Raw genomic sequence first — 13,848 nt, 5'->3', positions numbered from 1 at the left:
TCTAAACTCACCCAGCCCAGCATCCAAGGCCCTTGTGCAGGAGAAGCCTCACTTGTAAAGCAGTACATTCCTTTCTGCAAAGAATGACGATCCTGCTAATTTCATCCCACCTTTCTTTGAGAAAAGAGCTAAGGTCACATCAGAACGGTGACCTTTATTCTGCAGAAGAGGACTGTTAGTTCCGCAGCATGAGGTGGCCTCTGAAAAGTGTGGCAAGGACCTCAGTCAGTGCTGCAGGGGAGGGGTGCCCTCGAGGCCCTGGAGGAGAAGGACATGCCAGAGGCTGAGTGGAGTTCTAACTGGGTCCTTGGGGACCCAGGGTCAGAAATATTTGGGGTGAGGGCTATAAAAAACTTAAGAGTTCCACAAATCTTCGGTATCTTTCCTAGGTGTCTCAAGGGCACTGCCCGCCCTGTGGTGCAGCTGGGATCTCCGGGAGCCCCGCCTCACCCCCAGGACTGGGCACCTTGCTCCTCTTCACGTAGGAATCCTCTTCATAAACATCTCGGGACAGGCCGAAATCCGAAATCTTCATCTTCCGCCCCTCAGCTACCAGGATGTTTCTGGCTGCCAAGTCCCGATGAACGAGCTGCGAGGAAAAACAGCACAAGTCCTCAGGCCATGGCCCGGCGGCAGCGGTCACTGGCTTAGCCTGGTTTGACCAGCAGAGGGGTAGGGTGTGGCCCGGGTAGCAGCCTGGTGAGACCTGGGCCGGGGGTGTGGCATGGCAGGGGCGTGGCGGGGTCAGGGTGTGGCATGGCAGGGGCGTGGTGGGTTAGAGCGGGGCATGGTGGGGGCGTGGCAGGCCAGGATGTGGGTGGCAGGGACATGGTGGGTCAGGGTGTGGCCTGACCGGGGCTGGCTGGGTGCACAGCCATATGCACGCACCTTCATCTCGGCCAGGTACTGCATCCCCCGTGAGATCTGCCAGGCAAATGAGATGAGGTCGCCCATGGTGAGGGCCCGCTCGTCTGGGTGGTCCAGGGAGCTGGAGTTGCGGCTGCCTCCACTGCCCAGGTAGCCGGGCCCCACCTTGCGGCTCTCACGGAGGAAGCCCCGCAGGGAACCATACTTGGCGTACTCCACAATGAGGAGGAGCGGGCCTGGGGGTGGAGAAAGGGGGCCCTGGGCGTGCGGGTCAGGCAGCTCCGGTCTTTCAGGAGCCAGGGTGGGAGGCTGCAGGACCCCCAGGCCCAGCCACCCAATGAGTAAGGGGGCAGACACAGCCCTGCCTCGGGCAGTACAGCTGCAGCTCCGTGGAGATCGAAGACCTTGAAGTCTCAGTTCTCTCTTGAACCACTTGCTCTCTGCCTCCTGCTGCTTGTGTGGGCGCCTCCTTCTAGAGTTGCCTGAGGCAGGCGACACTGTCCTGGGAGGCACCCCTCCCTGATGCTAGGACCCCATGCCTTTTTGCCTCCTGGGTCCTGCCCCAGTGCAGGCTGGGGGTGCTGATGGAGGCAGAGACCTTCGCAGGTGCAAGGGTTCCCGCCTGGCGCTGGGCTCTGCACGCAGCCTGCTCCCTGTTCTCACCTGTCCTGCCCCAGGTCCAGCCTCCAACTCTACTGGTGCTGAACAGAGTGCCTACTGCGCGCTCCCGGTGTTTCCCTATCCCTCTCACACACACCCGCACATGCATGCTGGGAAGCCCCTGAGCAGCACGGTGGTTTGGAAAACCAACAAACCAGGCTGGTCTCCTGGATCTTTATGTGAGAAATGGCGACAAAGTTCCTGTCTCGCAGGGCGGGGTTGGGGTCACCTGAGGTCACAGCACACCTAGTGCCCTGTGGTACCCAGGGTACCCTAGTACCCAGGATGCACTGTCCATTCCTAGAGCTCCCTGCACCGTGGGCTCAGCCCGGAACTGGGTGAGGACACATGGCCATGTCACACCAGAGACCTCTGAGTAGCCCTCTGGGCCCACAGAGTGCCGCTAGCATGCGGCCCCTCTGATGGGAAGTGCCCACTAAGCCCATGGACTCAGCTAGACACAAGCTCCAGGCTGGGGCCTGAGCCAGGCTTCCAGAAAGAGGGAGAATAGGAAACAGGGCAGGAGCAGTCAGGAAAGGGAGAAAGAGGGAGAACAGGGCTGTATGGAGCCCCCAGCCTGGGTGCTGTGGCTGCCCACCTCACCCTGCAGCTTGCCTTACCATCCTGGCTGCAGGCACCATACAATTTGATGACATGTGGGTGGTTGACCTGCTTCAGGAGGTTGAACTCTGACAGCAGGTCTCGCAGCTCACTCGGGGAGGCGTTCTCTGAAATGCAGCACAGAGCAGGTTGCAAACGATCCCTCCTGGAAGCCCCTTCCATGACCATACTGGTCAGGATGGACCGGCATTGCCTTGCCCAAGTTCAGACAGAGAGGCCTGCAAGGACGATGCTGCTTGAGGCTTCTCCCAGCCTTTGGGGTCAGTGGACAGGGGCTTCATCTGCCCTGAGGAAGAAGCAACCTGAGGAGCCAGCATCCACACATGCCAGATCTTTCCCCAGTGTCCCAGGGCTGGGCCACCTGTGTATGTGGCATTATGTTCCTGTAGTCGTCTTTAGAAGACAGTGGTCCACAGAAATCCCCCTCCTTAATCCTTCTGGAAAGGTGAGGGGACTCCCCCAGGTACCCACGCTGACTTGTGGGAAGAGGCCTTGGAGAAGGTGGAGAGCCATGAAGGAGGTCCACACACCACGATCAGGCTCCCCGTTTCCCACTCCCATCTGAGATGGCCAGCCTGGAGCCCAGGCATCTCCCATGCTGCTGATATATCCATCACACACGCATGTCAGCAGCTCAAACTCCGTTAGTTACTAAGAAGACCCACATTAGCACCTGAGATAAAGCAGTGTTACCAGTGCACTGAACACCTGACATTCTGGCTTATTCTTAATGGACAGCATGATTCCCCAGAGAGTCTAACTGTAGAGGCATGATGGAAAGAGGACAAGGCACCACAGGGGTGGCCTGCCCAGCACACGCGTCCCGAGGGTGGCCAGTGCTGTCCTGGAATGCCCAGCAGGTGCCTGGGCCTGAAGGTATTCCAAGAGAGTCAGAACACATGGCTAAGCCATCCCTCCCAGGTCAGCTGTCCCACTGCCCAGCTGTGCCGTGCCATCTCCTCTGTCCTGAAGGATTGTCTGGAAGGGAGAGGACATTTCCAACATAGGAGGAGTTGGAGAGTTGGGGCCCCAGGACCCCTTGGATCAGGTGTGGGCGGCCTGGGGCTGTGCATGGCTGAAGGAAATCCAAGGGTCTCCCCGTACCCCTGGAGAGTCCAGGGTTTTACTGGCTTGGAGGTGAACCCAGTCTGAGGGGCTGGGTAGGCATCTGGAAGCACCCTGTGCTGTGCAGCCCCTGACTACTGCAAATAATTCTTGTGTACACCAACTACTCTCCCTCACTGCCATTCAGCCTGGCTGTCCCCAGGGCTGGGGCCTGGCCACAGAAGAGGGGGCCACTCAGTGCAGTCACCAGCCTCAGACATGCAGGCCTGTGTGGGTAGGTGCATGTGCCCATCAAGAGCCAAACTTGTGGCATGACTGGGCAAGCAGGCGAGATAGGCCCATGCCCCTCTTGAGATTGAGGGCCAGTGCTTACTGGTGATCTCTTCACCAGGACCCCAGGAGACACTGGGCTGAGAGGAATGAATGGGGTAGAGACTGGAGTGAAGATGGCTATCAGCTCAAAACCAAAGGGCTTTTTAAATGTTTAAAGCTTAGATCTTCAGTGGCACTGGCACAGCAGCACCTCTAGAGCCTTCCAGGGAGAACAAAGTCCTTGCTCTGCTTCTCTAGGTCCAAGTGGTCCATGGGAGGGGTCCCCCAACTGCAGCCGCTCTAAAACAGCAATGGGGGCCCTTCGGGGTCCCATGCTGGGTAGGAGGGGCCTCACCCCGCCCCCTCGTCCCAGAGACTCCCCCAGGTGCACTGTGCCTGTGCCTGGCAGGTACCTTTCAGCATCTTCACGGCCACTGTGGTGTACCCTGCTCTGCCTTTCAGACGGAAGGCCGTTGCCTTGACCACTTTTCCAAATTCACCTTCTCCTAGAGTTTTTCCAAGAACCAAGTTCTTCCGAGGGAATTCCCACTTTGGATCCTCCTATGTTGGAAATGAGGGAAGTGGGAGATGAGGGGAGAAAAGTGTAAGGATGACAGGGGAGGAAGAAGGCAAGACCCTTAAAGGAGCCCCCATGGACAAGTTCCAATGTGCAGAGAACCAGCTGTCATCTGAGCCAGAGGCAATGCTGCCTGTCTCTGTCCAGGGCAGGACCCCACAGCCAGGCCCCTGAGAGCTGCTACATGACAGGTGTGGTCACAGCATGGCTTGGACTCAGTACTCTAACCGTCTCTGGCTCTTGGTATACTGTCTCCCCTGACCCCTGCCCCAGGACTAAATGAGCACTGGCCCAGCCCAGGACCTCCCGCTACAGTGGAAGTGTCCAGGGCAACTTCTCTACATAGCCACCCCTGCAAAGAAAGGCGCCACCATGTTCTGCCTCCAAGTGTGGAACCACTGCTCCTCCAGGGCTGCCACCTGCCCTCACGTACCCGTTTACTCTGCCTGCTGGCACCACCACCCTGCCCTCCCATCAAAGTTCTGTCCACACATCGGGCCCACTTGGGACTGCTTCGGATGCCTTCCCAGACCCCCACCCCCAGTGCTTGAACTCTGACCAGGGAGGCCAAAGCCTGCCAGGATCCAGGAACCCTCCCCCGATGTGCCAGCTATGGGCATCTGTCACCCCAGATCTCCTGCTCCTGGGCTGTCCTGGTCTGGCCCCATGTTCCCTGGGAAGCCACAGTCATGGTCAGTGTCGACATTGCCATGGCTTCCCTGTGGCCGTCACCTCCACAGCTGGCACTGGAAACCCGTTTACCACACTCCAGAGACTGCAGTAAGCACATGAGGGCGACATCAACCTGATCCTCTCAAAAACTGAGGTTGAGTCACGGGTCCAAGACCTGCTGCTGATGAGTGTGACTCTGGAGCTGATTGGGGTTAGGGTGGTGGTCTCTGCCAGCAGCAGCCCAGACCAGTGCGGCCTTCCTGGGCAGCCTCGAGCAAACCCGCTGGGTTTATGAAGGACTCTGGAGGCTCATCCTAGAGCCCTGCCATGAGAGTAAGCTGCGGCCAGGCCAGGACGGGGACCACCAACTAGGAAAGCTGGTGGGGAAGTGGCAGTGGCCACTTTCCTCCCAGAACGAGGCTTGGCTTCCAGCGCCCTAGACAGTGCTAGTGGGGACACTGAAGGGGCAGGCCACCACACAGCAGGCCTGGCCGGGACAGGGAGGCTCCAGGGTGCTCAGCACAGCCTGGAGGCTCTGAGCAGCACACGCAGACCTGCAGGCCAGGCTCCCCGGAGAGGCACCTCCCTCTGATTTCAGTGTCCCTCCGTCCACACTGCTGCTCCCCTGCCCGATGCTGCGACCCTGACCACTGCCTCTCACCTGGATGGGAACAGCACCTCATCATAGTCCCACCCCACAGACTGTCCCCACATAGCACCCTACGGAAATAGGGGCAGAGCTCGGGCCTCATCTGCCCAGTGTTGGCAGTCCCTCACAGGATGGCCTCCTCTCCCCAGCTGGCCTCCCACCCTGGAAGGCATCTGGGGAGGGCAGGTGATCCTCCCTGCCCCATGGGGACCCTCACCGGGATCTTGAAGGCATCCACGGAGACCTGGTTCTCCATGGAGTCGAGCGAGGGCCGGCGGGTGCCGGAAGAGGAGTAGCTGACCGGGAAGGCCTGGGCGGGCCTCCGAAAGGTCATCTCAGCTGAGGGGATGGGTGGCTTGTGGGCAAACTTGTGGTAGCGGTGGATGCAGAAGGCAGACAACAGCACCGAAACGATGAAGGAGAAGAGGACGGCGGCTGCAATCACCGTGCGGCACAGCTCGTCGCACAGTGGATCTGTGGGTGGGGGCGGTGTGAGGCTCCAGGCCCAGAGGCTCGGCACCACTGGGTACAGGCTGCGCATGCTCCACCGCATGGCTCTCCAGCCAACCATGTCTACACCAGCGGGGAAGTGGCCGTGAAGGTGTGGGAAGGCCTGAGAACACCCCATCGGGCATGGGTACTGCCATTTACTACCCCCTCCTAGACTACTATTGCCCTCTTACAGATGGTGACAGAGGCTCAGAGAGGCTGAGCAGCCTGCCAAGGTCACACAGCAGAGGCTATGCTCACTACACCAGCTGGCACTGGAGGGCTGGCAGGGGAGGTTAAAATTTTCCTCTGTTCCAAATGTCTTTGGGATTTTCTTTATGAAAATGCTAAGTGGCTCATGACGTAGGGCTATACAACACCGGAAAACTCAATACCAGAAACGTGTCCCTGTGCTCAGGCAGAACCGCATCCCTGAGTGTAGTCAGTGTGGCTGTGCCACCCACCATACCTGTTGACCTTGAAATGTGTTCCTGGGTGGGTCCCAGATGCATGGTCACAGGGATAGTGACCTGTCACCCTGACAAGTTGTTTGGTGGAAGAATTGCTTTTCTGGCCTGTTCATCATAGAACTTAGGGCCAGAGGACACTTTATAGGGGCCCTGGCCCCTCTCCTGGGTTGCACCAATGGAGTAACAGAGGCCCAGAGGGAGGGAGGGAAGTCTCATGGGGCCCACTCGTCTCCCAGCAATTTCCTCCCTTGTTGGGACCTCAGATGTGCTGTTGAGACCTCCATGGGCCCAGGAGGTGGTGGTGGTCGTGGCTGCCACCCACTCACCCTGGATGTCTTCGGGCTCGCAGAAGCACTTCTCCTCCTCAGGGAAGCAGTTGCAGGTGCCATAGCCAGCTTTAATCCCCCGGGGCTCCCCGGGCTCATGCCCGCCGACAATGCTGCCCCCTGAGGGCAGACAGCCCACTCAGCCCCCTGGGGTGCCTGACCACCCCAGGACCCTATATTTCGAGGGCAATGTCCCAAGGAGCCCCCTCCCCAACTGGTGTTGCAAGCATAGGCCCAGGGAGGCCAGGCGCCCAGCAGCTTGGCTCAGCCGGGCAGGGTTCGGTCACCGTGCCTTTCTGAAGCCATGGGTGAAGCCAGGCCCCCTCCTAACATTTCATCTGAACAAAGGACTCTGCCTCCAAAACTGGAGCCTGGTGGCCTGACCAGCACATTGCAGGGTCCCTTGTCTAGCTCAGGGCCACACTTTCCCTGTCAGTGTCCCTATTGACCATTCTCTGCTTCTGAAATCTGTGTGTGCCAATTTCTGGGGCCTCAGCAGGGACCTGGACAGTCTGTGTGTCCCTGCCTCCCCCCGTCCCTGACCCTCCCTGCTCCCTCCCCATGGCCAGGGTGATGCTGAAATGCACAAGAGGCTCAGCTTGATGCATAAAACTGACAGCCCTGGCAACTCTGGCTGAAGTGCATGTGGGATCCAGGTTTCCCCTACTATCTCCTACCTGTTCCCATGCCCTCATTAAACCCTGCTTACGGAGGCAGTCCTGGGGGCAAATGTTGATGTCCTGGGTCTCCACGACATCGCAGTGGCCATCGGGGCAAGTCTTGGTGCTGGGAGAGCAGGTGGAGAAGTTCCTGGTGATCCCTGCACAGGACACACAGCAGGCTGTCACCCACGTGGGAGCCCCGCCACATGCCCCCACCACCTCCTAGGCCGATCCTGCCCCTCTAGGGAGGAGCAAATGGAGCCCTGAGCAGGGAAACACCACACACAGAGCCTTGCCAGCGGAAGCATCCTGGGGAGCCACAGCTTATGGGAGAGGAGGTATGGGGGGTTCCTCGCACAGGTGGCCCTTGCAGCAAAGAGGCCAGGACCCTCTCAGGGCTGCACAGTGAGGGCCCCTCATGGTGGTGGGCACACCCAGGCTGGCCTCTGGCTGATGCAGACAATGAGTCCCCTGCCCACACCACATCCCCTGGACGAGGACCTCCCAGAAAAGGCCATTCTGTCCCCAGCACATCCCAACTGTGGTTCAGACCTTCCCAAGTCCAGAGTGACTCCAGCCTGGGGACCATTTGCTGTATTCACAAGCCCTCTCCCCAGTCCTGCACTGCTGCCCACTATGCTGGCATCATGAGCCACGTGGGGGATGAGGTGCCAGAAGCAGACCTGGAGCAGGGAGAGCCACCCCAGGCTGGCAGGGCCCCAGGACCCCGTTTCTACCGGTGCCATTGCCCCTGCAGGCCTCCCTCGGGCGTTTCCAGGACCTACCTTTGCCATCTCCTTGCCTCCACTCACACCTGCCCGTTGGGGAGCCCAGGCCGCCACACTCCTCACACTCTGGCCGTCTCTTGCTGACTGCACAGGACAGGGGGCAGCCCGCCTCCTCGGCCACATCTGCAGGTGGCAGACAAGCAGGGTCACAGGGGGCTGGCCTGGGTTCAGCGCCCAGCCAGTGCCCAAGGACAGGGAACAGTACCAGCTGAGCTGCCTCACAGATGGAGCCCAAGGGGACTGGAGTGGCAGACCCAGGGCAGCAAAGCCAGTGGGAGCACAGGGCACAGGGCAGGGTACAGGACATCACGGTCACAAAGCGGGGGTCACCTGGGCTGGGGTAAGTACAGGAGGAAGGATGTGAGGGCAGCCAGATTCGGCCAACGACGCTGAGGACACCCTGTGGGACCTGCATTTCAGATACACAATGAATGGCATGAATGGCAGCTGCTCAGCATGTTCCTAAGAGGGCATGGATGGGTCTGGAGGTGTGTCTTTCGAGAAGCTGCAAAGGTTGCACAGAATACACCTATACCAAAAAACTGCCTGTTGTTTACCCAAAATTCAAATTTAACCAAGGTCCTGTATGTTATCTGGAAGGGACAACCATTTATTGCTGGGTCACTCAGGGTAAAGCTGGTCCATGCCTTCCCCACTCCCCAGCTAAGCCTTGCAGCTGTACTGTTTTTCTCAAAGAGCAGCAGGCCCAGGCTCCGGAAGCCCCCAGGTCCCCAGCCCATTCCTTCCTGGAGCAGGCACTCACACGACCCCTCCACCGTGACAAGCAGCTGGGCCTGGGCCTGCCTGGAGGTCTGATGGTCGGTGGCCACCACCATGTAGTGAAGCTCAGCACACTTGGGCCGTCGCAGGGCCTTGGTGTCGTTCACAAACAGGATCCCCGAGGTGTCCTCGGCCGAGGTGACCACCCCTAGCGTGCTGCAGTTGGCGCCGGAGGAATGCAGCTCGTACTGGACATTGATGCCACTGAACGCCTGGCAGTTTTCCACACAGACTTTCCCGATCTAGGGGGGCACAGGGAACACCTTAACTAGGCCGCTGGACCAGCCTGCAGTGGCCTGAGGGTAGAGGTTCCCACACAGCCTGAGTTCTGGAACAGCCCCCAACTGAACCTGGAGACAGCAGCCCTGCTGAGCGCCCTGTCCTTCATCCCCTCAGAGCCTGCAGACCCACCCACCTGCCCCGGCCCTGCCCTGCCCAGCTCCACTCAGGCCACATGTCACCAGCTGCCTCTGTTCCTGGGAGCTGGAGGTCAAAGCAACCCAGGGCCTTGAGGTTCAGTTTGGTGGCAGGAAAAGCCCCAGGCAGGCCCTGACTTAACCCTTTACTCCCCTTTTCTCCCTCACTCAGACACCAAGGCCGCCAAAATGTCTCCCACGCTCCTCCCCAGCTGCCCCAGCAGTGCTCTGGGGACCCCTTGCTCCTCCCTCAGTGCACAGGGTTTAGAGGTCCACCCTGCCCTAGTGTCCCCTGGTCAGAGCACTGAACCCCAGCCACAACACTCGGGAGCATGGTTGCCCCAGCCCATGCAGGACCAAGGGGCCTCCCGGTGACTTTGACTAGAGCCCCTGGGAAAGAGGGGCCTCTTTTCCTGGGGATGCCAGGCCCTGGAGCCAGGACCAAGGGGCCTCCCTGGGACTTTGACCAGAGCCCCTGGGAAAGAGGGGCCTCTCCTGGGGATGCCAGGTCCTGGAGCCAGGCAGCTGAATTCTTTCAGCCTCATGGCAACTCTTGCAGTTGCTTGAAACCCAAAGTTCCACAGATGGTGAGACAGGGGTCAGCCAGAGTAGGGCCGGGCTCTCCCAGGCCCATGTGACCACAGCAAAAACCAGCCTCCTGGGCCTCCTCACTTTCCCCTACAAAGCCCACTTCCAAATTCTCTTGTGACTCTCCAAATTGTCCAGGGTTCCTGTCCCTAATTCACAGCTTTACAAACTGGGGAGAGGGGTGAGACCACAGTGAGGCTGAGGCTGGACTGGGATTCAGGCCCCCGTTGTTCTTGAGCCTGACAGAGGGCAGGTGACTCACCTCCAGCAATGCCTGCTCCTGCCCCGCCCCCTGTGAGACCCCCAGGTCCCTCTGCCTTGTCGCCCCTCCGTCTCTGATCCCTCTCCCATTAAAGGCCATGTGGGTGGTCGGGGAGCTTGGATATGTCCAAGGGTGGGCTCCCTTGTGGGCTGGACACAGGTGGCTGACAGGAGCTGATGTGGGCACAGAACCACCTGAAAGAACTGGCCAATGGCCTTCTGAAGAGGAGGCGCTGCGGGCTGCTCTGCGAGGGAGAGCAGCATGTGAGACCATGCGTGCTGCAGTTTCAAGTCAACTTAATAAGTGCTTATGAGAAACACCCCAGAAAGAACGCCATGACGTGCAACACTGGCACCTACGGGCAGAAGGGATCACACCTCATGCCTCATCTTCTTTAATGAGTATTTATTACTTTTATGTTTTCTCTTTCTAATAATTATTTTCCAAAGACAAACATAAATGTACGCTTTTTAGCAAACCTGGTTACAAAAGGTAAAAAGTGGAAGCGTTTTCTGCCTCCCCGTGAGGGCATGACTGTGGACAGCACTGTGATCTCTGCACACTTGCAGATCCCCGTCAGGGAAGATCTGCTTTTGCACAAAGGGAGTCACGTGGGACCAACATCTCTGCAAGTCACTCTCACTTACCAATTTACCAGGAAGATTTTTCCAAGTCACCATATATGTAGATTTACCCAGCATTGCTCTTGCATTTTGGAAAAAACATTTTAAAGATACCAAGAATGGAAAGGGGGAAAAAAGAGAGGCCCAAGGAGCCCCTAGCCCTGCCCACTGTGAGCTCTCCCAGGCCTCTTCTGTGCACGCAGCTGTACCTCCTGACCCTGGGTTCAGGACTCCACCCAGTCTACTCTGTGCTGGTTGGGCCAAGAGGCAGTCACCTGCCTCCCTGTGCCCCTATGTCCCTTGGACCTTCAATCTTCCCCAGACGGGCAGTGGGTGTGGGCTCACCTGGGCAAATCGACGAGCCCTCCTGCTCACAGAGAGGGAGTAGCTACTGGGCAGGTGCAGGCTGACCGGCAGCACCGACACGTTGAAGTGGAGCAAGAGGACGCCCGCTCCTGGGCCCTGGAAGTCCGAGTCATTGACCAGCACAGCCAGCTGCATGGTGCGGTTCTCCGAGATGGAGAGGTTCCGATTGAGAACCAGCCCTGCAGGTGGGGGCACAACAATGACCCCCGAGCTGCTCTGGCTGCTTCCTCATATGTAGCACGCCTCTTCCCAGACACAGCCCTGCACACACACTGGTGCAAACATGCACTTTCACACGTACAGTGCCATGCGACCGGCCTGGGGCTGGTCCTAAGTTAGCACCAATGTTCAAATGTTGGGATTTGCTGAACTGAAAGTCCAGGGAACCCTTCTCAGTTTGAGGCAGCCTGTGTGTGTGTGTGCACGTGCACGCACCGTATGAGGTGTCTGTGTGTATGATATGCTTGTGTGGTATGCGTGTATGTGGTATGTGTAAGTGTGTAGTATGCATGTGTGTGGTGTCTGTGCATAGGGTATTTGTGCCTGTATGTATGGGGTGTTTGTGTATAGAGTTGTAAACTAAAATTAAAATCTTAAGTCCCCAGACCAACTGAATAGATCCCCTCTTGGCCAAGAGGACACCAGAAAAACCTTAAAAACAGAATTCTGGGCCATGACAGGAAGGCAGGGTGGACTAGCCTTATTAGGCCCTCTTCCTTCTGGAGTTTGGACACAACTGACCGTCATTAACATTAAAACAGAGATCATAAGACTGACAGAACAGACTCTTATGGCAGTAAGATACCAAATTATAAACAGGACCTAAGGCCATGCCAGGCAAGGGTTAAGTAACACCCTACAAACCATAACATTGGTTTTCTTTTTTGAGACAGAGTCTTGCTCTGTTGCATCTCATTGCAGCCTCAACCGCCCAGGCTCCAGCCATCCTCCCACCTCAGCCTCTCAGGTTCCTGGAATCTAGGCGTGTGCCACCATGCCTGGCTAATTTTTCGTATTTTTTTTGTAGAGACAGGGTTTCACCATGTTGCCCAGGCTGGTCTTGAACTCCTGGACTCAAACAATCCATCCGCTTCGGTCTCCCTGAAGTGCTGGGATTATAGGTGTGAGCCACTATGCCTGGCCCATAAAATCTTGTTAAAAACCTATTTTTTTAATTAATTAGTTTTTTTTTGTTTTTTTTTTTTAATTACCCAGGTATAACGCGGTTTACTTTCCATCCTGACCCTGTATAGCATCACGCGACACATAGCAGGCCTCCTTAACATTCCTTTGTACTGACCTGAAGTCTTTAGGCAAAACTTAACTCTTTCAACCAACTGTAAATTAAAGAATCTCTGCATGTCCCTCTAACCTGTAAGCCTCTGCTTTAAGATACCCTGCATTTTGGGGCCAAACCAATGCATACCTTCCAAGTGTTGATTTATGTCCTTGCTTGTAACTCCTGTCTCCCTAAAATGTATAAAAGCAAACTGTAACCCCACCACCTTGGACCTGGGGACCACTTACTCAAGGTTTTTTGGGTTTGTGTTTTCTCCAGGCTGTGGTCACTCATCCTGGCTCAGAATAAACCTCTTTAAAATGTTTTACAGAGTTTCATTTTTTGGGGGTAACGGGTGTGTGTGTGTGTGTGTGTGTGTGTGTGTGTGACATGGGGGTTTAAAGGTCTGCATTACCAAGGCCCTGGGAAGAACATGCTAGAGCCCTCCAGACAGCTCCCCCAGAGCATGGCAGAACTCCCCTCCACTGCAGGAGCCTCCAGCAGACCCAATGACCCTGCAGGCCAAGCCTTGGAAGTCATGCTGTCCGTGTACCTGCCGCGTGCTGCCGCTCTAGTTCTCATGCGGTGGAAACAATGATGGGAGGGGCACTCTGCCAGACAGGGTGTTCAGTGCCAGGGCAAGGAGGCTGTCTCCCTTCTGACAGGTGGGGCCTCCATAGGCTTGGTGAGGTGGGGAGGACTGAGGAATGAACAGGACCAGGCCAGGCAAAAAGGGGCAAAGGACCCATGGCCCGGGGTTCCCCCAGACACAGACCCCAAATGCAGGTGGTTTATTTGGAAGGCGATCCCAGGAGAAATCAGCAGGAGGTGGGGGAGGGAGGCAGGAAGCAAGGCCTCAGCTGAAAGGTGCCCTGCAAGCAGGTGAGCATGGTGGCACATGTCAGGAGTCAGGCAGGACAATGGGCTCAGAAGCCCCGACCTGGCTCGGGGCTGCTTCTGTACACCAGACTGTTTAGCAGAGAGCTGATAAGGCTGGAGCAATAATCCCTAAGCATTTGAGACACCTTAGGGGCAATGATGGAGTGCCAGGGGCGGGAGGAAAGCCTCAGGTGACATGTATGTTTGCAATCAATGGTGAGCCTTGGCGAGGTCAGCATGGGGGTGTGGTAGGGCCCTGCCAGGGTCGGCCATGGGGCAGCTCAGGGAGAGAGGACCCATGGTGAAAGCCCTGCTGGTGGCTGGAGGGCAGGCCTGGCAGAGACACAGGAAGTGCTTCGCAGAGGGTGGAGGGGAAGTGGCTTGGGCCGCAGAGGGCCATGCCAGGTGTGCATGTGTGTGGGGTGCTGCTTGCCCATGAAGAACGAGCACCTCATTTCCTGGGGGCCCAGCCAGGCCATGCCACCAGCCCCTCTTAC

General features: G+C 57.5%; 1 protein-coding gene across 3 annotated transcripts in view; it reads right to left on the bottom strand.

Annotated features, from left to right (window-relative positions):
* RET (ret proto-oncogene) overlaps window positions 1-13,848 on the bottom strand; it is a 52,752-nt gene that overhangs the window by 9,621 nt on the left and 29,283 nt on the right. For all 3 annotated transcript variants that reach the window (XM_007962434.3, XM_073018924.1, XM_073018923.1), the window contains exons 6-15: window positions 11,173-11,372; window positions 8,922-9,180; window positions 8,156-8,281; window positions 7,418-7,528; window positions 6,709-6,828; window positions 5,641-5,897; window positions 3,939-4,086; window positions 2,148-2,255; window positions 889-1,103; window positions 467-589 (exon numbers count right to left, since the gene is read on the bottom strand). In XM_007962434.3, coding sequence (XP_007960625.2) covers window positions 467-589; window positions 889-1,103; window positions 2,148-2,255; window positions 3,939-4,086; window positions 5,641-5,897; window positions 6,709-6,828; window positions 7,418-7,528; window positions 8,156-8,281; window positions 8,922-9,180; window positions 11,173-11,372 — 1,667 coding nt within the window. The remainder of the gene's footprint in view (window positions 1-466; window positions 590-888; window positions 1,104-2,147; window positions 2,256-3,938; window positions 4,087-5,640; window positions 5,898-6,708; window positions 6,829-7,417; window positions 7,529-8,155; window positions 8,282-8,921; window positions 9,181-11,172; window positions 11,373-13,848) is intronic.

The sequence above is a fragment of the Chlorocebus sabaeus genome, chromosome 9 (genome assembly GCF_047675955.1).
Source record: "Chlorocebus sabaeus isolate Y175 chromosome 9, mChlSab1.0.hap1, whole genome shotgun sequence".
Classification (NCBI taxonomy): Eukaryota; Metazoa; Chordata; class Mammalia; order Primates; family Cercopithecidae; genus Chlorocebus; species Chlorocebus sabaeus.
This window is presented reverse-complemented; position numbering and strand designations above follow the sequence as displayed.